General features: G+C 38.4%; 1 protein-coding gene across 2 annotated transcripts in view; it reads right to left on the bottom strand.

The window, feature by feature from the left end:
- Positions 1 to 496: 496 nt before the first annotated feature.
- COL4A1 (collagen type IV alpha 1 chain) overlaps positions 497 to 24,753 on the bottom strand; it is a 121,043-nt gene continuing 96,786 nt past the window's right edge. The window contains exons 35-52 of one of the 2 annotated variants that reach the window (XM_084223487.1): positions 24,095 to 24,193; positions 23,915 to 24,004; positions 22,937 to 23,076; positions 21,949 to 22,075; positions 21,765 to 21,845; positions 20,918 to 21,016; positions 20,358 to 20,408; positions 18,271 to 18,456; positions 17,500 to 17,633; positions 14,078 to 14,150; positions 13,311 to 13,382; positions 11,834 to 11,962; positions 10,260 to 10,358; positions 9,899 to 10,111; positions 8,969 to 9,146; positions 6,044 to 6,158; positions 5,252 to 5,424; positions 497 to 3,556 (exon numbers count right to left, since the gene is read on the bottom strand). In XM_084223487.1, coding sequence (XP_084079613.1) covers positions 3,475 to 3,556; positions 5,252 to 5,424; positions 6,044 to 6,158; positions 8,969 to 9,146; positions 9,899 to 10,111; positions 10,260 to 10,358; positions 11,834 to 11,962; positions 13,311 to 13,382; positions 14,078 to 14,150; positions 17,500 to 17,633; positions 18,271 to 18,456; positions 20,358 to 20,408; positions 20,918 to 21,016; positions 21,765 to 21,845; positions 21,949 to 22,075; positions 22,937 to 23,076; positions 23,915 to 24,004; positions 24,095 to 24,193 — 2,141 coding nt within the window. In that variant the 3' untranslated portion in view covers positions 497 to 3,474. Of the gene's footprint in view, positions 3,557 to 5,251; positions 5,425 to 6,043; positions 6,159 to 8,968; positions 9,147 to 9,898; positions 10,112 to 10,259; positions 10,359 to 11,833; positions 11,963 to 13,310; positions 13,383 to 14,077; positions 14,151 to 17,499; positions 17,634 to 18,270; positions 18,457 to 20,357; positions 20,409 to 20,917; positions 21,017 to 21,764; positions 21,846 to 21,944; positions 22,076 to 22,936; positions 23,077 to 23,914; positions 24,005 to 24,094; positions 24,194 to 24,753 lie in introns of both variants that reach the window. The other variant, XM_084223486.1, reaches the window with a different exon arrangement.

The raw sequence follows: 24,753 nt of genomic DNA on the forward strand, positions 1-24,753 counted from the left end.
AGCTGCATTTCAACTGGTCAGGGATCTTTGTGCCAGCCGCTGTATTTTCTATTTAGCTGGTGCTCTGAGATCCGCAAGCCTGGTTCCTTGTTCATGTTTCACCTATGCAGTTAGTGCAGATTATTACAGATTTATAAAACATGGAAAATAGGAAAGGAATTCTTAAAAACTCTTGCAGATACACAATTTTAGTCATGAGAAATACAATCACTTTTCTGGGAGCCTAGTAGGGGGATATTGTTCTCAGGAGTCTTGTTACATAGAAAAAATAGTATTTCATCAAAGAAGTTACCACTATGAAACAAGTAAGAGATATACTTATAAACTGAATGTACATTTATCAGAAAAGACACACAGGCTAAGACATCACTTGCTTCAAAATATCTATCAGATCACTTAGTTATATTATATTTTTATTTTGCAGCATGTTTAGAAATTTCTTTAATTGAAAACTGATCCATTCCTATTTCGAAAGGAAAATTGCCAGTGACTAGAACATGTCAAAGTGGAGATGGAGACATGAGAAAATAGTCATATATTCCATAGGGTCATGTTAGCAGATGAGAGACCAAGGTATTTGTTAGTGTAAAGCTGTCCATCCCAGTGTTACTGCAAAGAGAGCAAGGGCACCACCTGCTGTTTTAGAAATGTATTTATTTGGAACATGACAGCGACTCTTCAAGTACTGCACTCAAAAATTTTCTCCTGAAGTTGAAGCTTCTGCAAGACGATTTGAATAACTGATGACTTAGCAGTTGCCTGTTCACACGATGAACTTTATTGTAGCCACAACACTGGCCACAAATGCCTGAAGATGGGGTACTTAAGAAGTTTTGAAAGCAAGGTAGTGTTTCACACAGGCTCTTCCTCACCCAGGGCATCAAAATCTAGCATTCACACATCTTCAGGAGATCTGACTGGTATTCAATAAGCACCAAAAAGTTTAGTGACTGATATAAGAAGAAATAGCATCTTTAGCATGAGAATGGTTTAGGTCATTATATGAGCTGGAGGTTATAGAATAAATCATTACTATTAGATAAGGAAGACATCAAACTACTGTTCAAGCAGTTTTCAAAAATTTTCAAAGGACCCTGTTTCCAAATGCTCCCAATTGAGAAGGTTCATACACACCAAGCTGATTTAAACATACATGAAGAACTTTATAAACCCAACTGTCTGGCACTTTTAAGACAATCTGAGCATAGCAAATAAAATCCCTAGCTTACTGGGAGATAAAATGTAGAGTGTGAGCAGCAGTTTGGATGCTCTGAGTCAGTGAAGACTCAATTTTTGAATAATTTTTCCTAGATGCCACTAGGAATCACCTTATAGTCTTCTCCTCTTCTTCTGGATGTCAAGTGTGCTTGGGAAAACTGCATGAGGCTGCTCAGGCATAATCAGACTGTTTTATCTTATAGACTAAAAAGGAACTTTTGTGAGGACTGGTCTTTTATAAATAAGATTATCAAGTGTCAGAACTTCCATGAGAATTAAGAATCATTGCTAAATGAAATGGCCAATTTCTATGCAGGAGCCTTCAGCCCTTTGGTCAGAGAATGTCCTGAAGGATTTTAAGTGAAAGACAAGTTCAAAACAGCAGCAGCCACAGTGTCTTCACAAATTTTAGAAAAGAACATGAAACTTTAGCAAATTATGTGCTTTTGCCAAGGAAAACTATAGCATGGCCCATTTCCTCTTCAACCAGAGCCAAGGTTTACCTTGCTCACTTAAAAACAAAGTTATATGAGATATCTTAATTTTTATCCTGGATAACTCAATTCTGTTTGTGCACAAAAAATTCAAATGAAAAGTGAAAAATGTGCATAATTTGTTGATTCCCACAAGCTGAGATGAATTGAGCAGATTTTTGTAATGTGTTCGTATCAAATACATTTCAGCTATAATTTTCTCATGTTTCATCTATCAGTTTCAGTTCTTACAAGATAACAACAGAGGTGTCAGTACAGTGCCCTGTTTCCCCCTTTAGAAGATGCTTTGTACATCTGCAAGATGTGCAAAACAAAAATCATCTATGATTGCATCAAGCTTTTGCATTTATTGGTGGCTTATTAAAATTAATTAATTGCTGTGAATGAATGCTAATAACAAATTAGTAAAAACATCTTCCTTTCTTCTGTTTTTTTTTTTTTTACACAAATAGTTTTATTACAAACTTGAATTTTTAAGAAATACACATGTAAGAAATTACACAAAGGCCTTGGCATTTGCAAAAATCTTTTGGTATTTGCATGGTAATAGTCCATAAAACATTTTTGGACACAGACATGCTCAAACAATGGTATCATTGCATAGAAATTCTTTAGAAATATTTCTGAGGCCACTTTAAAGAATTTTTTTGGCACAATATTAACAAAATTAAGGCCTTATACTTTTCAAAATCAAGTAATTCAGTGTGTGAGTAGTGTTTAAAACCCTGAAAAATATTAAATACAGAATAAAGACTATAAGCTCAAAGCAGAATTTACTATTATAAACACAAATAGCTATTAACCTGGGTTCAGTCTCTGCAACTTCAGCATTGAAATGGCTATGTAAAATGAACATTTCACATCATATTTTGGCATTTAACACCTAATTCATGACACTGAAAAGAAGAAAAATTTTGTAAGCTTTTTTTTGATATGATAAACTTAGAGCGTGATTTGCCTAATGGTTGATATCTATATAAATTACTAAAATATTTATATATTTTTTTTCTTGACCATTGCAGGATCATTCTTTATTCCACAGGAAAGTTTGTTCTACTGCACAAAGAAGCTGCATAGTACCAACATAGCAGAAACACTTACTTGCCTATTTGTGAAGCCAATTTGGCAATCTCTTCTAGATGTAGACCCATTAATACTGACAGCACTAAAGGCTACAAACAGAAGCGAAGGTTTGCAGGATGGCACTCTATGTTGTGAAAAGATGGTTACATGTTGCTTAACCACAGTCTGTAATCCCAAACCTCTTTTTTACATTAGTATTTCTTTGTACAAGAACAATAAGTACATACCCAAGAGTCTGGGATTTTAAGACACCTAGATAACAGTAACAAACTTATCTGGGGAAGAAAAATGAATCTAAATATATAATACAAGAATGAGAAAGGGGGGTCAAACAGTATAAGGCAGAACTGCATACCTCCTAGCACCTTTGCATTTTTTTCTGGATAAATGCTGACTTTTTATTCTATCAGTGCATTGCATTTATATAAAAAATACATATACTTTGATCAAAAGTGCCATTTGGCATGTCAACATTTGAAGCTTATTTTTGTTGTCTCTTTTCTTCTTTAGCAAGGACAGGGCCAGTAAAGCAGTGTGTGTTAGTTATGCAAGTTCCTAAAAGGCACTTTACTGTTTTCATATTGGACAACAATGAGGTACATATGATATATGTCTAGGCTTCATTGCTGTTAAACGAATAGCACCATATTGTGTGAAATTAGTTGAAATTCAAAAGTCATTATGTTTTTCTCATACAGACTTGACAACGGCTAACGTTTGAGCGTAGATCCCCGGCTTTTAAGGTTGAGGGAGTCGGTTTCCTACAGAAAAGAAAGAAATAAAAGACCCATTAACAACTTTCAGGTTCATAACTGACAACACCAGCTTGGAATGCAAGTCTCCCTTCCAGCCTTTGCTGAATCAAGAAGGTGTTCCTAAGCTCTCCAGTGTGTAATCACTTCCAAGTTTGGTCACAAACTATCGTAAGACTAGTTTTAAACATCACACACTTACTGAAGAATTCAGTTCTTTCACAAGGCATAACATTTCCTTAACCTAGAACACCATCTGTTAAAATAGCAGTTTGAAAACAATCTAGAATTTGAGTAATAAAATAAAATTGGCAAAGAATCTGAGATTTGACTGTTTATGAGTTTTTGCTAACTCATGTGACTTTAAAGACAAATGAAAAGCTGGCAAAGGAAATCATGTGATGTCATATAGAAACACAAACCAAAGCCTTAAGTCTCTGTCACAAGGAATTACTCCTAGCAACTAGAAATAAATCAGTTTCAGACAAAGATGTGCTTGCATTTAATGATTTTCATTAAAAAAGATAATGAGTTTACAGGAAATTGAGGAGTATTTGTGATTTCTGATAGCTGGGCCCCCTGATCTGAGATTATTTTACTAATCTGAGGCATAGTTTGCAGCCAGAAAAGCGTGTAAAGTGAGAGGTCTCAGGGTAGGACTCAAGGAATGGAAACAACTGTAGTGCTCAATCTAAATTTTCTTCTGACCAGCTTTCCTCTTTCCTAGGGATCCAGGGCTTACCCCAGTGGTGGGGTGGTTGTGGCAGTAGTTTTTCTGGTTGATGAGATTATTACAGCCCCAGCAATACTCAGTCTCAGTGCTCAGTTTTTCTACCTACTTCATTGACAGCTATCTGATAAACAAAAGAGTGAAAACTGGCTAAACAACCTGCTTCATTCTGAGACAGGCAAGGCAGCATTCACAGCTCCAGCCAGAAGACATGAAGAGACAAAGGGTAACAGGAGCAGCAGTCAGGACTGTGGGGGAAGAGGGTGATTACCTGCACTCCAGAGGAATGTCTGCTGACCAGTTAAGCTATGCAGACATGGGAACTGACCTATATGCCAACATATTGTAACATTCATACAGAGCAAATGAGCCTGTGTTGAAAAATACTCATGTGCAGGAGACCAGAACAAAGCCTATTACCACTAGCTGCATTTTACTCAAACATACTTCCTCTAACATTAGGGAAAGGTAAATAATTGTTCAACTCACTTAGTTTAACACCTGTACAAATTGTAAGTAGTTCTATTATATGTTACACCTGTACAAATTGTAAGTAGTTCTATTATATGTTACACCTGTACAAATTGTAAGTAGTTCTATTATTATTAATGTCCATTTACAGGAAATGTTATATTCGAATCTAATTTCAATCGGTATGTCAGCCTATCCCAGTTACCACTTGGTGAATACAATCAGAAACATAGTGGAATTGTGAACATTCTTAGATTATTCTGAAAAGCAAGATACATGATACAAATGACACATTGCAAACACAACCTGATGATACATTCATTAATTCCCCCGAAAGCTACTAACTTTTTTTCTTTCTGTTACAAAAGTATTTAACTACATAAATTAACTATGCTGATGGACAGCCAATACTTGAACCTGTATTAGACCCAAAAAATACTTCTTTTATTCAGTGATAAGGCTCAACTGAGTCTCAAAGAGTGATAAATAAATCAGGAACTTACCTGAACATCTCATTCCTTTCTATAGTGGCAAGCCAGAAGCTGTAAGCATTTGCATAGTAATTGCAGGTGCCCCGGCCATGGCACTCGATGAAGGGAGCGCTGCGGAACTCCTCCAGGCAGGAGCCAGGGGATGCCAGGGCCTGGCCAGAGCCCTCTGCACCAGCACTGGTGTGCTGGGAAAAGGCAAAAGGATTGGTCAGAGAGGGACTCTCCACCTCTTCTGTACAACTGCAATGAACTCTCTCGCACAAATATTTCTTCACACTTCCCCCCCCGTCCTCTGTTCCGTCCATCTACTCTGTTTTGTTGCTCAGCTCAAGGAGGAACAAGAAGGTGGAGCTGAAGACTCCAGAGATGGCATTGGGTTCTCTCACTCAACAGCAGCATGACACAAGAGCAATATCAGCTTCAGGGACAGCTGTATGCACAGAAGTCCTTCAGGAGAGACAGCAGGACTCAAGCTATCTCTATGTAAGCAATATTCCAGGTCTAGCTCTTGGCCCAGGAGGCATAAGGTCTGGTATGGCTTTAATCTGAATAGCTTAACTCCATTCCCACCCCACATCACAGTGGCCTCTCTCCCATTGCCAAGTGCTAACAGCTCTGGATCCAGCTGTGTCTCAAACCATGCCCAGGCCTTGCTAAGGAAAACACTTTTTGAAGTCACTACAAAGGGTGGAGGTCAATGCCCTCCTAAAACCTGAAGGGATAGAGTCAGATACTAAATTTCCCTAGCTCAAAACCCTGAAACAAATGCTTTCCTCAGCTCAGAGTATGTCCCAGTGCACTTACCATGACAAAGGAGTAACCAATCCAAAGTGAGCTCCAGCCTTCAGGACACGGTGGTATTTGAATTGTTTGACTGTGAACAGCTATTACCATAGCAGGAGCTTCACACACAGAGCATCTAGAAGGACCAAGACATGAATGAGCTGTCTGCACTCAAGGATTAATAGTTCTTTATTCAGAAACTACTTTCTTTATGGAATCTAGAAATAGAAAATGTTGTCATGTTCAAAACCAAAGGAAGATCACAATGTTTCATTTAGAAAAATAGCCAACTGGTTCTTTTTTCTTTTTTGTAATTTCTAACTTATTTGATAAACTTCTAATTTCTCCCTTACTTAGAGACAGTTCAACTATTAAGCCTTATTCCTATTAGCTTTCCTATGAGAAAAGAACAAGAGACCTTTTATCTGAATATTTACACGTATTTTTCTTTTCCTGGTCCTGTTTGTACTGAAGTTTCTAAAAGTGCTCAATGTCATGAACATGGGGGCAAATGGCCAAACACTGTATCTCAGCAAGTATCACTTAGAAGTGGTCTACACTTAAAAGTGATCAGAAGCAAGTAACAGCAATTCATCATGCTAAACTTAGCTCTGATTTCAGGAGAAAAAGCCATCTCTCTGGAAAATGTCTTACAAAGGCAATCACTGCTAATCTAATCTAATGCAGACTCTTTGCCATGCATTTTCCTTTAAAGTGTTTTTTATTTACATTTGTGGTCTGCATCTCCAGTAAGAGATTTCTAGCAAAGTAACGCGCACAACAAACTTCAGAGCAATTCTCCAGAAAGGCATGCAGCACCAGTTCTTTTACTTTAGATAAATTCCTCATGTCTCAGAACTGCTAGGTTACTGAATAATCCGATGACCAATCATGCCTCCACAGAATCATAAAAAACCCATGAGCTGGGCTGGAATTTTAATATGGGGGCTGGTAATAAGGAATTTGGTAGATATAATCAGTTTTTCCTTGTACAATTCTTCAACTGGCTGCTGCAGTTAGCAATTATGAAAATTATTCAAAACAAAACAGTCTGATTCCTGTTATCAGAGCAGGGAAAAGAACCAAGTGCAAAATGGATTAAGTTGGATTCTGGAAAATGCAGAGAAGCAAAGGTATTCAGAATGAAAGCCTTCTATTTCTGCCTTGTGAAGACTGCTTTCATACCTACTGCCTTCATCTTTAGTCAGAAGCAAGAGAGTTATTTTAAGAAACACATCAATGAAAGAGTAAGTTAAAAGAAGGAATGTAAAGCTGCTTCTATTCTTGGAGCTCTGCTTTGCTTCAAGAGATTTCTGGTATTTCAGTAGAAGGCCTTACAGGAAAAGAAGTCCTATGATTCAAGGCAGCAAGTGACACTTCTACACATTTTCTACATTTGGACAGGGAAAACTATTGGTTAAAAAGCAGCAACTAATAAAATAAATTGAAAGAAGAGTCTTCCAGATTCTCTGCTAGTTTTCTAAAATGAATATTACAACTATTTCTCTCTATGCTATGAGGAGAAAAATCCATAATCATACATGCACACACACACACACACACGTATATACACATACACACTTACGCGTTCTTATGGTGCAAGAGCTAATCCGTAGGCATAAGACAAAGCAAAGTGTTGGTTAGTACCTCCTTCAACAAGTGTTTCAAATGTGACTGTTAAAGGCTGCTTTGCATGATATGGGATGGCACAAAAGGAATATGAATTTCAGAGGCTGGCGATTTGAATTTTTTCTGAGAGTCAAACCCCTTCCATTCACATGCAACTAACAACCAAAAGTTTAAGACCAACAAAAGCTATAGTCTCTCTTGAGAATTTTGTCCTCAATCCGCCCATTCATTTTCAAAACATACCAACTTCTTTGGTACTAAACCAAAAGCAAGAATACAGAGTACAACTGCAGATACAAGATGGATTCCACTATGCAAAATAAATATCAAATGTTTTGCAGTAGAGCCATATAGCTTTTTGAACATCCAAGATGTCCAGAATACAACCTACTGCTGATTTGGATTGTCCTTTCTCTTGGAGGTACCTCAGAAATCTTTACCAGCGAACTCCACTCCCATTCATTAAATATGGCTGGAAGGGAGATCAGCAAGAGCTGATACAGATTAGAAACAATGACAGAAAGGATAGTAATGCCTATATCTAATGATCATCACTAAAGCTGTAAGCTGAAGATTCTCTTGTCAAACTCATATCTAATGGTGGGGCAGTTTGCCACACTCTCACTCACAACTCTGCCATCAGCACTGGACGTATCATGCCAGAGGTTTTCTAGGGATCTTAAAATTTCAAATGGACCAAAAGTTCAACACTGCATTGATGCAGAACAGTTATGTCTCTGATATAAGTACCATTCTTTAAACTAGCTGTGAATCTGGAATTATTAAAAAAATAGATTATTCATTTTATAATTTTTTCCTTTAATTCAGACAATAATGGCTGTATTCAAGCAGAATGTGTAAAACAATGGAAGAAGCCTGTCAGTCTACTGTATGATAAAAATGCTACCATTTTCAAACAAAAGGAAACTGAGCCCTAAAAAGCTTCTAGCTATGGCTAGTCAAAAACCAGAAGTGTTTTGGACAAGAACTGTGAAAAAATGCAAAACTTTTTCTCCTTCAAAGTACATCACAACTTTTTCAAGACAACATTTCAAAGTATATCTTTTCATTTCAATTATACTCAAAATAGGCTATTCTATTTGTTTGGGTTTCCCCCAAAATGGATTTATTTTTGATCAAAGTCTAAACTGAAAACACACACACTTTGAAACAGCTCATCAAAAGAATTTAAACTTTAAATTAAAAGGCAGGAAATAAAAATATACAGATTCAAAACCTTGTCCAGAAAAATAAAGTACCCTATGCTCTTTCCACAGGCTTTTTCACTTTATAAAGACAGCAGAACTGAAACCATACCTGCTGATGAATGGTCTGATATTATCACCAGTGATAGGAGCCATATTCATTGGCATGGGCTCAGGAGTAGATAGCCAGTAGGAGTAGTCATTCCTTGATGCAAAATTACAGACGTTGTTGATATTGCAGAATAAGAAGGGCATGGTACTAAATTTACGAAGACAGCTTCCTGCTGTGCCTGAAATGTTACGTGAAAGGTTATTTCTTAACAGTTTTGTTAAGCCACTGCCAACTGCCTAACAATTATTTCCAGGAGCAGCTAAAAAAGGCAGAGAACGCTTGCTCTGGATGGCCCAGTTTTCTCAGAGGAAGTGAATTCTCTTAGCTTCATGAGGAATGAACAGGACAAGGAAAGGAGTAGTCCAGTCTTGCCTGTAGAATTACAGAATACATTAGGTTGGAATAGACCTCTAAAGGTCATCTATCCTGCTGCCCTGCCAGTTAGATGTGGTTTCCTGAGTCCAGATTTAGTTGAGTTTTGAGGATCTCCAAAGACAAGAAATTCAGCCAGCTCTCTGGGGTTCTATTCCAGTGGTTCACCATCACCATGATAAAAAAGCTTTTATTTATGTTTCACTAAATGTGTCTCATACTTGTGGTCCATTGCTGCTTCTGTCACTGAGACCCTCTGAGAAGGGACTCCATACTCTCTACCCTTCCTGAAGACAGCTGTAGACTGCAATAAAGGACCCCCCAGAAATATCTGTTAAGGCTGAGCAAACCCAGTTCCATCAGACTGTCCAAGACCCGTGAGCCATCTCAGTAACCAGGTGTTGTATTCACTGTGGTAGAGCAACACCTTCCTTGTTCAGGGATGCCTAGGTCTGAGCCAGAGCAATTACACAGATTTGCTCCATGCAGTTCTACAAATGAGAGCAGCATTTGGTTTGTAATGAATTTTAACTGAATTCTGATTTGGTCCTCACTTACCCAGATCTTGGCCATGTGCTCTTTCATTGCCTTGTACATAAAGCAAGGAGTAGCCGTGGTAAATCAGCCTCGTTCCAAACGGACACGATGGTTCCTCAATGGTTTGACTGTGTCTGGTGACAAGGAAGCCATGAGCAACAGAGGGTGCCCCTGGTGGGCCCATAGCCCCAGGCAAGCCATCAGGGCCAGGTGGGCCAGGAAATCCTCTGGGCCCTACAATACAGAGAGGCTCCTTTTAGTTCTGCAGACAGCAGTACTGCCCCTACATAACTGAAAAAGTGACATTAGATACATTCACACCTAATACCATATGTTATTTTTCAGTGAAGGAATCAAGTCTTTGAAGAATGCAGGGACTTACCTGGGGGACCAAAAGGACCAGCTTCTCCTTTCTGCCCAGGCTGACCATCAAACCCTGGACTACCAGGCGGTCCAGGTACACCTGAAGGTCCTGTCACCCCTGTTGAAAAACAAAGAATATTCAAATAATATTCAACAAGGTCCTGTCACCCCCGTTGAATAATTATTACTGGTTATTATTTCATGTTAGTTCTGACCTTTCGGCTTTTAGTACAGTACAGCATAGGTATGCCTCAGCATAAACTAAAATCCTGCAGATTCAGTGCATACTAGAAAATATATGAGGGTTACTGCAGGCAAAGTGATTCTCTAGTAGAGAAGGAGAAGTAAGGAGAGAACATGTTTCTAAACAAACTAGCATTTGCCTGGAATATGAAAAGGAATCTCTTCTCTCTCTGCTTATCATATGACTCAATCAAAAATAGACCATAAAAAAGTAGGATCATGAACAGTGGGAAAATGGGTATCCTCTTAGCTTCTTCCCAATTCAGACATATTTTATGTCTTCCCTTTATCAATTTTTAGGGATGCTATGAATCCTACAGAAACTCAGCAAATCTGACTTCAGGAAAAGGAATTTAATACCATCAGCACTGTAGCAATATTTCTGTGACTAGCACTATAGCAATATTTCTGTGACTAGCACTATAGCAATATTTCTGTGACTCATCAGAAGCTTTAGACACTCAGATCTTTCCTTTTCCTGATCACCCAAAAAGAAACATTGTGTTGATCTACTGAATTGACTACTAGTGACAGAGCAATGGATTCTGCACAAGCAAACCCATGCTGTGTTCAATCACTGAGACTGTTCCATAGCTATTTCATAAAGGACAGCAGTTGCAGAGTTGTATCATCACCTTCAAGAGAAAACTTTCATATCTGCTATATTAACTAGGAAGAAGATATTCGTTATCCTCCACTGTAACTCTCCATCAACTCAACATAAATCATTCAGGAAAAAAGCTTTCCCTAGAAACTTAACACTCCTGACCTCTCATTCTCCATGTCCCATCATTCTGAACAGTATGTCCTTGTGCCAGCATTTCATTTTTCCTACCACTTGCTCCATTCTCTTACTTGTTGATGTGTTTCATTTTTGCAGTTCACCTACTCTTTATAAAAATTGCAGTATCTGGACTAAAACAAGAAATCCAGGACCATGGAACAAGCTTCCTCTGGAATTACTTTTCATTCCAGCATCAAGTGTTTTTCCTCATGCTTTCTTCTCCCAGAGGCACACAGTAATTAAGTTTGGATTCGAGACTAATGACAGAAGACACCGTAACAAATACATTTTGGGGAAAGGATAAGCAGAGTGCTGCAAGTCATCCTGCCTACTGCTGATTTCAGATACTGATGTGATGCCTGCAGAGTGAGAGCCTATAAAAAAATCACCAGGAAGGCATCTGTTTTGGATGAGCTTCAAAAAGGAGCTTCTTCATCATTGACACAATTGAAGTGGCTTACAAAAATTGAATAATATTATACCAAAAATCATGTCGTATCTAGCCTACTTTTGACTATTTTACATTACAAAAAATGTGTTTCTACTGGCAAATTAGAAACTCTCACCTTGTTGTCCTTTGGGACCTGGAAGTCCTGGGAATCCCTTGAGACCAACTGGTCCTACAGGTCCAGGTAAGCCAGGATCCCCTTTAATAAGCTGGAAAGGACCTGGTGGGCCTGGTGGACCTTGTAAACCTGTGGAAATCAACCAAGAAAATCATCATGTATTTAGTGTAGCACAATTTTTTAAAAAATTTAAAAAGTTACTTTGTATTGCCATTTATACAGTCAGAGACTGGAGCCTGTCACAGATAGTCACAATATATCAACACATCCTAGACTTTACATGTGAACAAAACCGCAAAGCTTCCCAAATTGAAGCCTATCTATGCTGATATCTCCAGCCAAGCAGACTTCTCATGGACTGAAATAGCTGTCCAGACCTTAGGCTGCATGGAGCTGTCTCATCAAGTTTGCAGACAGCCCCAGGCAGAGCAGTGTAGTCAATATGCTGGAAGGAAGGGATGCCATCCTGAGGCACCCTGACATGTGTGACAAGTGGGCCAGTGGGAGCCTCATGAAGTTCAACAAGTGCAAGGCCAAGTGCAAGGTCCTATACACGGGCCAGAGCAATCCACAATATCAGTACAGACACATGATTGACACAGCCCTGCAAAGAAGGACTTGGGAAACACAAGCAGATGAAAAATGGGATGAGCTGGCAATGGCTGCTCGCAGCCCAGAAAGCCAGTACAGGCCCACATGAAAAGAAGTGTGGCCAGTAATGCTCCTCCTCTGCTCTGCTCTCGTAAGAGCCCACCTGGGGTATTATATTGGAATATTATATTCCATTGCTTCCAATCTGTGTCTCTGGGGTCCCCTGTACAAGGAGGGCATGTACCTGTTAGAGCAGGTCCAGAGCAGGGCCATGAAAATGATCAGAGGGGTGGAAGAGATCTTCTGTGAAGACAGGCTGAGAGAGTTGGGGTTGTTCAGCCTGGAGAAGAGAAGGCCCAGGGAAGACCTCACTGTGGCCTTTCAGTATATAAAAGGGGCTTATAAGAAAGACAGAGATTTTTTACCAGGGTCTGGAGTGACAGGACAAGGGGCAACAGTGGGAAAAAAAGAAGTGTTTACAGGATGAGTGTGAATTTAGACTGGACTTAAGGAGGATAATTTTTTTACTGTGAGGGTGGTGAGGCACTGGAACAGAGGTTTCCCAGAGAAGCTACAGAAGTTCTATCCCTGGAAGCATTCAAAGCCAGGTTGGATGGGGCTCTGAGCAACCTGGTCTAGTGAAAGATGTCCCTGCCCATGGCAGGCAGGCAGAACCCAAACCGTTCTATGATTCTAATCTGACCATTCAGATGCTGACACATGCTGGTTTCATATTCTGAGTTTTCACACAGAACAAAAGGGTGATGGAGTGGTAGCCACAAATAACAACAAATTAATCAAAAATAACAATTTCACCAAAATAATAACCATTTTATCAAAAAAATCTGGGGGAAAAAAGCACAAGTCTTCAAAGTCTTCATTATACCTTTAGATCCAGGAAGTCCTTGGTCACCTCGCTCACCCTTAAGGCCTGGGAAACCAGGAGTCCCTTTTGGACCTGAAGTCAAAGGAAATATTTGCATGAAAATTCAGTAATTTCTTAATTTGGAAGGATATGTGTGAAATAATCATATATGACCCCCATGATGCTGACAAGGACATGACTTTACTCGCCCAAGTACTTTTTAACTATTTGCAGAAACACGATAAAAACACCACCACTAAGTCACAAAAGAAATGATGACTGAAAATATATTTCTCTTATATTTTCTCTCACTTCTCCTCAAAATTCTCTTACTTTAATAATATCATTCTCTAAATTAAAAGCATTATGTTTTTTTCTATGAATAACTGTATTTTTTATACAACTGGTGTTTTCATGTACATGATAGTGACACTAGCAGGAATATATTCAACAAGAGAGACATAAAGAGCTCACTTCCTCACATATAAATATAATATTTGCCTCTTCAATTCTCAAGAAAATCTTAAAAGATTCTTGACTGGCAGCACAATCGATTTTACATCCATCTTTTAAAGGAAGTGCACACTTAATACTTGCAATGCAAGAATAAGCAAGAGACAAAAAATCTTAAGAAAAATCTCAATGCTTTTGTATGTTTTATGATGCAGCTTTCAGTGTTCTGTTCAGTAATTATTAACATAGAGACAACATTCTTTGGGTGAGAGAGGAAGGATATGAAAGAGACATTTTTGCATACTTTTCAGGAGTATGTTAAGTTTCCTCCTCACCTGGAACACCTGGAACTCCTGGAGGTCCGAGATCACCCTTTGGACCGACATCTCCTGGCAAACCAGGACTACCCTGCAAAAAAGAAAATGTGAAATATAGTTATCCTACACTATTATTATATGACTCTCAAATAGGCTGTGTATTACTGGAAACCTATGAAAAAAATATAATATGACAAAGCCATTAAATTTTAGAAATGGACATTCTCTCCCTTGATTAGCTGTGAAGCTTCTCCTACAGGAACAGGAGGACACTTTGCTCTTTCTAAACTATTTTTTGCCGCAAAAGATACCAGACCAGAATGAGGTCCTACTAGCACTGCAGCCAGTAAAAAGGTTCTCAACCATAGACCATATTATCATGAAAAACATCTGTAAGCACAAACCTCAGATAATTTCAGCGCAGTCCCAGCAGGAGGTTGCTATTTAGGTAATTAAATGGGGTAATCCTAGCAGACTTGAAAACGTCTACATTCACACATGGGATGAAATTAAATATGCTCAACAATTTATAATTCTCTGGAGATTTTTACTTTTCAACAGGGCTAAAACACTCAAGGACTTAAAACACTTCAAACACAGTGGGAACTCCTCCTTCTGCCTTCACCATTCTAAACTGTAGCCCTGAAATTAATGGTAACAAGTTCACTGTAGCTTCACTTCAAGGAAAACCAAGACCCTTTTTAAAAAGACACTGTAAATAGTCATTCAAATGGCTGCAAATTTATTTTCTTCTTTTGTCTGTTGTAGATCATCTGCAAAAGCTTGTAAGTATAGTTTAGAGTTTCTCCCTGGCTGATTTAGTATTACAGTGATAGTTCACTATGTAATAAAACACAGAACACAGGTGGAGGAAAGAAATAAAATCCCTTTGCTAAGTAACCTACCAACCAGAAGCTGGAGATGTGAATTGAACACCCACTGAAAAACAATACCAACAGTAGAAGTCATCCTGTCATATTTGCAGAGCAAATCCTGTCATATTTGCAGAGCTAGAATAGGTACACAGGAGTGATTTTTCATTCAGTGCAAGTTAGATGTTTATATTAAGGGGAAAAGAACAACAAATGTCTAATTCTTTTCACTGATTATGAAGGGAGAAGAGATGACTAGTTAAAAAGGGATGCCCACAGTTAAACTTCTAAAGACTCCAAAGTTAAACAAAAGAAGTGCTACTCTCAGGAGTGCTAAGGAAAGCATGATTGAAGTAAGATTCCCTGGTTTCTTTCAGTCACACAGTCACAGTATAGAGGATTGTTTAAAGAAATGGCCGTCTCTTTGTATCATAATATGTGAACTTCTGAAGCCCAAAGCAGGAGCCATAACTTTCATTCAGAAGGCACTTATGAGTCAACCACATTAAAAGAGGGGAGGGTTTAAATATATATATACACACATATATATATTAGGTTATAATGGTAAAAAATATTTATAAGAGGAGTTTATTGGAAGCTTTCCATTAAAATACATTTCCCATAACAGTATGCATTTCCTAAACTTTTTTTTCTCATCAGATACAGCTTGGTAAACAACTTTTTGGATCTGCTCCAAACAGAACAAAATTATTTCAGGAAAATGTTTCTTATCCCATTTCAACACCAAAATGAACAGGAAAAAAACATGAGATTTGTATTTCACAGCCTGATCTCCACATTCAGTTTCTTTGGATACAATTTCTGGACAGCCTGTGTCACTCATGTTGCAACAAAATCTCCATTCTGATATAGGTAACTGTACCTGGAGACCTGTATGAGCAATTGAGCCAGAATCAGGGCAGGAGCCTGTCACACTGGGAGCAGTGGAAACTCATCTTAGTATGTATCACCAGAGGAAGCTTAATATTTAATATCACTCTCACTGCAGCATTTCACACTGAGTTAACAACCTGCTACTATGAATTATGGCTCATGGATAGTGAAACATTTTCTCTGATTGAAGGCATGGAATCAAAACCCTTAGGCACTTCCCATTCTTTCTCAGCAAACAATCTCAGACTAGTATATCAGCCAGTGAAAAGCATTACAATTTCCTGAGGTATAGAAATTTAGCTCTCTGCAAAAGCAGTGCAAATTATTAAACTAGGAAAAATATACTGGAGTGTTATGTTGGAATTTACTACCTTCAAAGCTGGTATGGTACAGCATGGTATCAAATATAAAAAGGTCTGAACATGCAAGCAAATCCTTAAAGTCTCTGTGAAGTGACTCCTGGATGCAGAAAAAGATGCACTAAATCTTTGCAGAATCAAAAATAAAGTGGACCTTTAAAGTCCTGCACTTCATATCAGGACCTTATTCCCGAGTCTTTCTTCCTTTTGTACACTAGGAATTTTCTCATCCTTTTTTCCATAATATTATTTTTATTATTATTGTCCTTTTTTAATAGAATCATTAAGATTGGAAAAGATCATCAAATCCAACCACATTAACCCAACACCACCATGTTCACCACTAAACCAAACACCTCAAGTGTTATATCCACACATTTTTTGAACACTTCCAGGGACGGTGACTCCACCACTTCCCTGGGCAGCTCATTCTAATGCCTGATCACCCTTTCAGTGAAGAAATTTTTCCTAATAACCAATCTAAAGCTCCCCTGGCATAACCTGAGACCATTTCTTCTTGTCCTGTCATTTGTTACTTGGGAGAATCTGGCTACAACTTCCTTTCAGGGAGTTGTAGAGAGTGATAAGGTCCCCTCTGAGCCTCCTCCTACTCTGGGCTAAATGATCTCTATTCCCAGTGAAGTAGGAAAGAAGGAATGAAAAGTTAAAAAATAGAGTATATTTTTCAGTGTGGAAAAAGGGATCATACACCCTGAGAGAAAGAATAAAGAAGACAAACTATTCTGGGTGACTGTCCTATTCTACTTCATTCTCGCTAGTATACTGAAAAGTGACTATTTTAAGACAGGGAAAATGAATAATATATGACAAAAATGTATTAATAGTATTGCCTGTTTGTAGTTCTAAATCAGCAGCAATATTTCATCACTGACAGTACTGCAACTGCACTTTATTTGAGAGCCTTCATAACAAAACCAAACAGTTCAGGTATTTTCAGAAGGCAATTTATCATGAAATATGCAACCTTTAAAATTAACTACTAATGCATTTACCAGATTTATGGATGTGTTTCAGCCATCCCGTACTGTTAAAACACTGTAAATTGTATTTTGGGTGTTGTATGTTACCACTCACTATCTATAAATTTCTAATAAGTTCATTAGCTCACTGGAGCAGCCTTTCCAAGGAGAGCACTGAAATGCTTTCAAACTGACTTTACATCATCAGCAGTGAGCGCAAAGGCGCTTTGAGCATAAAATATCATTGTTTTGAACAAGAAACTGTATGATTAATATATCCATTAATTACAAGAACCAGCTTTCAGGAAATCTGGAGTGTACTGAAAGTAACTTACTGGCAGTCCTTGGAAACCCGGATCACCTTTCATTCCCGGACCCCCAGGACTCCCTGGCCAGCCATTGCTCCCTTGCTCTCCTTTGGCCCCTTTCAGACCCGGAGGTCCTGGTGGCCCTGTTGGACCTGGTAAACCTAAAACACAGAAGAAAAGAGGATGCAGTAGCAAAATTGGCTTACAGCAGTATGTGATGGAGGACAAACAGGGTTTACAGACGGACAGAACCAAAATAATTGTTGTAACATTTCAAGAAAATAAGTAGGAGGATCTGTTGCAGGGAGACTCCTCCTCCAATCATCTCTCAGCCTGTGGCTGATGGAGGCAGTTTTCCAGGGTGCAGAACAAGCAGATAGCCCATCCTCAGGCACAAACATGCTAGAGATATTTTGTAGCTCTGCTCCACTCTCCTCCTTTGCCTCTAGCACAGGCCACTGCCATGGAAAGGCCAAGCTGGGTTATTTTTAAATTATTAACCTCCAGCACACAGGAACATACAGCCCTGGATGCCTCAAAACAGTAAAGTCCACAGGGAAACATGGAAATGGGAGGCAACCTTCTCAACACTAGAAAGATTTCTGTACAAAGCTAACTGCTTGAGGACATAAAACCAGCCTGTTCTAGGACATACTGCCAAAACTGCCTGTGAACAAAGGCTTTTCTCTGACCTGGGAGAAGAGGACAAACAAAGAAATGCAGTATCGACTGTATTATTAATTAATTAATTAGGCAAGCCTTGATGAACAGCAATACTTTATTACTAAAGATAATTACCTGGAAGACCAGGTTGGCCTTGGGGTCCTCTGTCTCCTTTAGGGCCTTCAATTGCACTTCCTGGTAGCCCAGGGAGACCTTGGTTCCCTTTAGGGCCCGGTGGACCTGCATATCCTGGTTCTCCTTTCAGGCCTGGGATCCCTGGACTTCCTGGGGATCCTGGAAAACCCACTTCACCTTTTGCACCTAAGATTTGAAACAACCACAGAATGTGATTAGAGAGAAGATCACAATCACTGAAACCTTCTGCCATATTATCCACTCATAGTAAGCGTTATTCTTTTTGAAAACACTGACCTTAACTTCATACATTACTATAATTCAGGAAAATTGTATGATTCTTCATATTATGATATAAAATATGAGGAAAGCAGTTTGACTGACATACCTTTTCTCATCTAAACTCATCACTGGGCTATTTTTAGTCACTCTTAAAATAGATTAACATTCAGCATCCCTCTACCCCTCCTTACAAAAAGATTATAAAGCCCCCAAACCCTTACTCCACAGCAATTATTATTGTCATAGTCAAGTAATGGATGTTGTGCTTTGACTAAGCACAAAAGGTCTTGCTCCTGGAGAAAAATTGAATACTTTTTCACTAAGATCTAGATTTAGACCCATTGTACTTACTTTCAGGCTTGTACAAATAGTTTACAATTGCAATTCAATCTAGTTTTAGACTGAGAAAAAGAATATAGAGTAACTGGTATAAGTAAAATAATAAAAAAACCCAAAATGTGTAGAGAACACTACCCCTGGGTCTCTGCTTGAGCAGAACAAGGTTTTTAAATCCTTGACTTGTTTCTTTGGAACTACCAAAGAAATACCTTTAGAATATATATATTTACTCTAAACCCAGATATTTTTAAATGAGCTGAGCTGACAAAATGAGACATGGGGAAGGTGAGAGAAGTGTTCTCATAATGTAGTGCTCTACATGCCTACCGAGCTATGATTAGAACATTTGCTACATTTATTAAGTTCTTTAACATTAGGGTTTTCACAGTAGTTCATTAGGGTTTTCACAGTAGTTAATGACTGTTAATCAGTCTAAGATGGTAAGTGAAAGATCTTCTGAAATTCTGGTTTATCACTTTGGATTGTCCAGACAAGTCTCCTCTATTAGTAGAATGAATGAGTGAGGTAGGGCATTGATATTTAAAGTTATGAAAGTTCTTCAAAATCTGCCGTGTCACGTTAATTTCATGGATGAACTAGTTGAATTGTTTGTGTTTTCCACAATGGAAAACTGTGGATAGTTAAAATTGAAAATTCCCCCATTATACACAATTTCTTTTATCAACAGCAGTTTGATGTTTCTTCACTACTCCATCTATTGCAGACTAATGTCTAGGATATACTTATTTCATTAACTGGAGCATGGTGCATTACAGACACCTTGAACGAGCACTTAATCAAGCCAATCAAACCATTCTCACAGCACAGTGTAGTGACACACTTTTCAAAGAACATAAGGGGACTGGAATTGTCATAGTCATGTGACTGTACCCAAGCAATTAAGTCCTGAGCCCAGGTAATAAAAATTTTCAGAGGGATCTCAGCAGGACTCTGCTATTTTTTGCATCTCTGCACCATGCCCCTGTGCATAGCTTAGACATGCTCTATTGAGATACAGTAAATAACTAATTTAGCCATTAATATGTCTGGGCTGCAAAACAGGTTCAGGCAAAAAAATAACTACAGTATCCTGGCCACAAAACCACTACCTATAGCTGTCTGTGCGCAGAGCCTCACTGAACTTTGATTCTTGCAAAATTAGTAGGAAAACAGAAATTCTTGGAGTCAAAAGCACAGCACACAAATACGGGAGTTATTTATAATACCTCATCACACCACAGCTTGCAGAGAATTCCACACTATGAATAATTACCTATTTAGGGCATATCTAACTCCAAGATGTTGCCACTGTAACAGAAATCAGTATTTGAACCTCTGAGAGCTTCTGCCTGCTCTGAGAAGGCATAGGATGTAAAAGAATGAAGTGCAAAGTATGTCTGCATTACAGAATTATGGTTATTGTATGTTGGGAAGGAGGTTTATAATTGTTTAAATAAGTGTTTTACCTTTATCTCCCTTTGCACCGGGAAATCCTGGAAGTCCTCTACCTGGAAGACCTGCAGTATAGAGACAGCAAAAAATGAGAAGTTGGGAAAGTACTTACATTTAACCCCTAATGAATAAAACTCTATTATGCAAATACAAACTCTAAATAAATGGTTATGCAAAAGTTCCTCAGGGCAGAGGCTGTTCTTGTTATGTACTGGTATTGTATTTAGCACAATGGGTCCTGTATGACTGAAAACCCTACCCAAAGAAAAGGCAAGGCTGCTCCACTGTTTCACAGCTAAGTTTCAGGCTGAAATAAATGCCAAAACACAATTCTTTCAAGTATTACCAGCCTTTGTGAAAGAGATTCTTTCAATATTACATTGATTAAACACAGTTGCTCATCTAAATGATCACGCTGCAATGCTGGATGACTGTAGGACACCAATACTGACTTCATTCTCTAAGGTTTCACCCAAAGGATTCAAAACCAGGATCCACCTCTACCAGCTACTCTTTTGCAGCCTGTGTCTGTGCATTTTCATAGCATGGGAACTGAAGATGTCAGTCACAGTACCTTGTTCACCCTTTGCACCAGCTGCACCTGGAATCCCATCATAACCTGGTTCACCTTTCTGACCAGTGGCACCAGCAGGACCCGGAAGACCAGGTTCACCTGAAAAATCATTGACATTTTCATTTGAACTATGACTTTTTTTTTTTCTCTCATGAAAAGCTTTACTTTTTTTTTTTTTTTTTGCTCCCACAGAGACCAAGCAGATATTGCATGATGACTTCAGTGTGACTTTTCACTGAGTTTGCTTCTGAATTAAATCAGTCTGAGACAGGGCTCAAGTATTAAAGGTTTTGACACAGTTAATTATCATGAAACTCAGTGAGTTTAGAATGCAGGACCTCTAGCAAAGACTTGTGAACAGCACAGTCCATTGTCCTGTAAGATGATGTGTCCTGCAGCCAAAAAACTGAGAACAGAAGACTCCAAGATCAAAAATGTTCCTAACAGCAATGGGTTTACTCTCTTCCATACTCTATTTCCTTTCTAACATCAGTGAAATGATGATAATGTGATGATTCAGGTTTGGGCATAAAGATCAACTGAATTGTTTTTAAATTAACTCAGAAACAACAGAAGTAATGGCTGTAACAATAAGTGCTCTTGTGGAAGGTGGTAAAATCTATTCCTCTTACAGGGCAAAAGAATATGAACCCCCCCACTACACTGACTCATATTTACCTAGGAAATATGTCATTATTGTCAAGCAATGTCTTTTTTACTTATGCAATGAACAAATGCACTGTGAAATAGCTGAGCCAAAATGCAGAATGCAAAAGACTTTGTTTTAGCCACTGCCTGGACACAAACAATATTTTAAGTGTCCTTTGTTGGTATATTTCTTTTTTACCTGGTTCTCCTTTTAAACCTGGAATCCCACTTAAGCCAGGCAGTCCTTTTTCACCCTTTTCACCATGGCGGCCAGGGCTTCCTAAAGAAAGGAAGAAAAATGTGTTTCCATGTGCGACATTTGATATAATTTTTACTTTAATTTTTCACTGCAGTTTCTGTTTTGTAAAAGCATAAACACTTGCCTGGAAATCCTGCCATGCCAGGGGATCCTTTGGGACCTGGGGCACCCGGCATTCCAGGAATTCCTGCACTACCCTTTTCACCCTTATCTCCAGATAAACCTGGACTACCCGTTCTTCCTGGTTCTCCCTAGAAGAAGCAGCACACATAAAATCCAGACATTAATTCAGAAACAGTTTTTTCTGTATGCAGTGGTAGATGTCACCCCTCTTATCCATCTGAATTTAAAGAATTCCATTGTTTTTCCACTCCTACACAATGTAATTTAGGATTAAATTTGGTGTTAAATTCCACTATCAGAGTTTTTCAAGTAATCTAGCAATTGCTTAATACCTACATATGAAAATGAGCACTCTTTTATGCATTTTTAGGATGATTATACAAAGTCTTTTCAAAATTAGCCTTTTAATTTATTACACTTCATCATCTTAAAAAAAGCCTTTTTTTGAGTCCTCAGTAAGTTTGCTACCAGATTAGCAGGTATTATTTTTTACCATTTTTACTTATAAATTCATTATAACTGTCATTGTACAGCTAGGAAAAGATATATGAAACAAATGAGAATCCTATTAGATACTATTAGAGATTAAATTAAACTTTACAGACAATATTAACACAGTTCACTTTTCAATAGTATCTGAGCACTGTATAATATCTTTCTAAAAGTACAGTAACATTATTTTAGTGTGATTATTTCCCTGTTTGTAAAATGCCCTTTACACATTATTTACTTAGTATTTTTTAAAGTTCTTCCCCTTCCCTACATTTCTAGCACTGCCAATTAGCCTATTTTGAACAGACATAATAAAAAAGAACACTGGAGATATTAGTTCCATCAAACAGAATGCATCTAAACCTGTACATATGCACACCTTTCAAGTTTTTCATAAGGCAGTTAATTTAGGACACTAGAAAACACAACAGCTCAAAGGGCAACAGCATCTTTTCAAGTGCTTGGTAGAGATAACCAAATCCTAGGGGTATAAATACCTTCTCACCAGGAGCCCCTGGAAAGCCAATTCCAGGAAAACCTGGTGCTCCTTTGTCTCCTTTTTCCCCTTTTTGCCCAGGGAACCCTGGTGTGCCTGGTGAACCTGGTACTCCAGGAAGACCCTTTTCTCCAGGTGTTCCTAGTAAAGGGAAGGGAAAAATGGGTACATCAGAACCAGTGGTACCTCAGCAGAGTTGACAGTGATGTTTCAGTGTTGCTTTAACTATTCAGAGCTGTGAAAGTAACTAAGTTTTCTTTTAAAACTCACTCTCTAAATGGGACTTTCTATGGGATGATCAACTCTACTCATAGAAGACAGTCAGAATCTTGGATTCAGAATAAACAAAGGTCTTGCTAAAAATATGAACTGAATAAAACTTTATTTTTACTTGATTAATTTCTAATAGTACTACAAAGTGACTCTTCTGCAGCATATGTTTTCTGTCCTCATTTACCATTTCAGACTTTCATGTTTGATTTCCTAAATATGCTAGACACAAGGCTGTCCCAATGGAGACAGTTTCCATGTTGAGTTGTAGGTTCTTCTCCATTTTATTCTTTACCAATTCCTTCCATAACAACATTATCCCCAGACCCCTACAATCCATAATTGACAGGCAGTACACAGCAGCTCACCAAACCTTTTAGAAGGGGGAAAATACACAAGAAGTTTAATGCAGCTGACAGACTAACAGAGACAGACAAACAGGCACCTCTCAAAAAACTGCCTGTCTGAAACAAATACAGAAAACCTGAAGATCCAGCTAAAGGGTTTGCATGTAGAAACTTAGGAAACCATCCTATAATTTGCATATGAAAATAGGATTGAAAAGCAATGTCTCAAAAGCCTAACATTCAGTCACTGCAAACAGCGCAATTGTTTAGTAGATCTACACCAACAAATATTGCATACAGGTTTCTCATATTCTATATAAACTTAAGGAGAAAAATAAGAAGAAATTCCTAGCAATCAGTACCTGGCAAACCCATTTCACCAACCGATCCTTTTTGTCCTGGAACTCCTGGATCCCCTGGGTACCCTGGGGGGCCTTGATCACCTTTCGGTCCTATGGACAACAGAGAAATTATGAATCCCATCATTAACAAAGTTTAAAATACCTGACAAATAGTCTGTCTGCTGTTAGCTTCAGACATACCTGGTTGTCCTGGAGTACCGGGTTCACCATCTCTCCCTGGAATTCCTGGCTCTCCATAGTCCCCAGGTAGCCCTTTTTGTCCTGTTTCTCCATGGTCCCCTGGACACCGAAAAGAAAAACACAGTGAGATCAGTTTTATTACAATTTACTGTAATTACATATAATAATCCTTCTAGTTAATTTTTGATCCCTGCTGCTTCTCTCTGCTGAACAAGGAAATGGCTGAGTAAAACACAACTTTCCAATCATTAAACCAGTACTGAGAAAAGGCTGAAAACTATGGCAATTTTATGGGTGTCTGTGCAAATTACAAAGCAAGTTATACCTATAAAAGAAATTGGAATGAATGTGTGTTTGAGTTAGATTAATGAGTTATTTGAAAAGTGGCTGACAGGTGTTAACAGAAATTATTGATTTGACTGTTCAGCTCTCTAAAAAGGCACATGTGAACAACTAGTAAACAGCCAGAAATTTGCTGTTTTCCCTGTTCTATTTAATGTTAAAGCACCTTCAGAAGGCTTGATCTCTTACTCTCTACTGTGCCTCTTCTCCAACTTTATGTCCATGCCTATTGGTCATAAACAATTCTGTTAGTGTTACATAGAGCTGCAGGACAACAGGTTACTGAAGATAAGTCACTGAATGTTTTTATGTTAGCA

Source organism: Fringilla coelebs (assembly GCF_963513975.1).
Source record: "Fringilla coelebs genome assembly, chromosome: 2".
In the NCBI taxonomy this organism is placed as follows: Eukaryota; Metazoa; Chordata; class Aves; order Passeriformes; family Fringillidae; genus Fringilla; species Fringilla coelebs.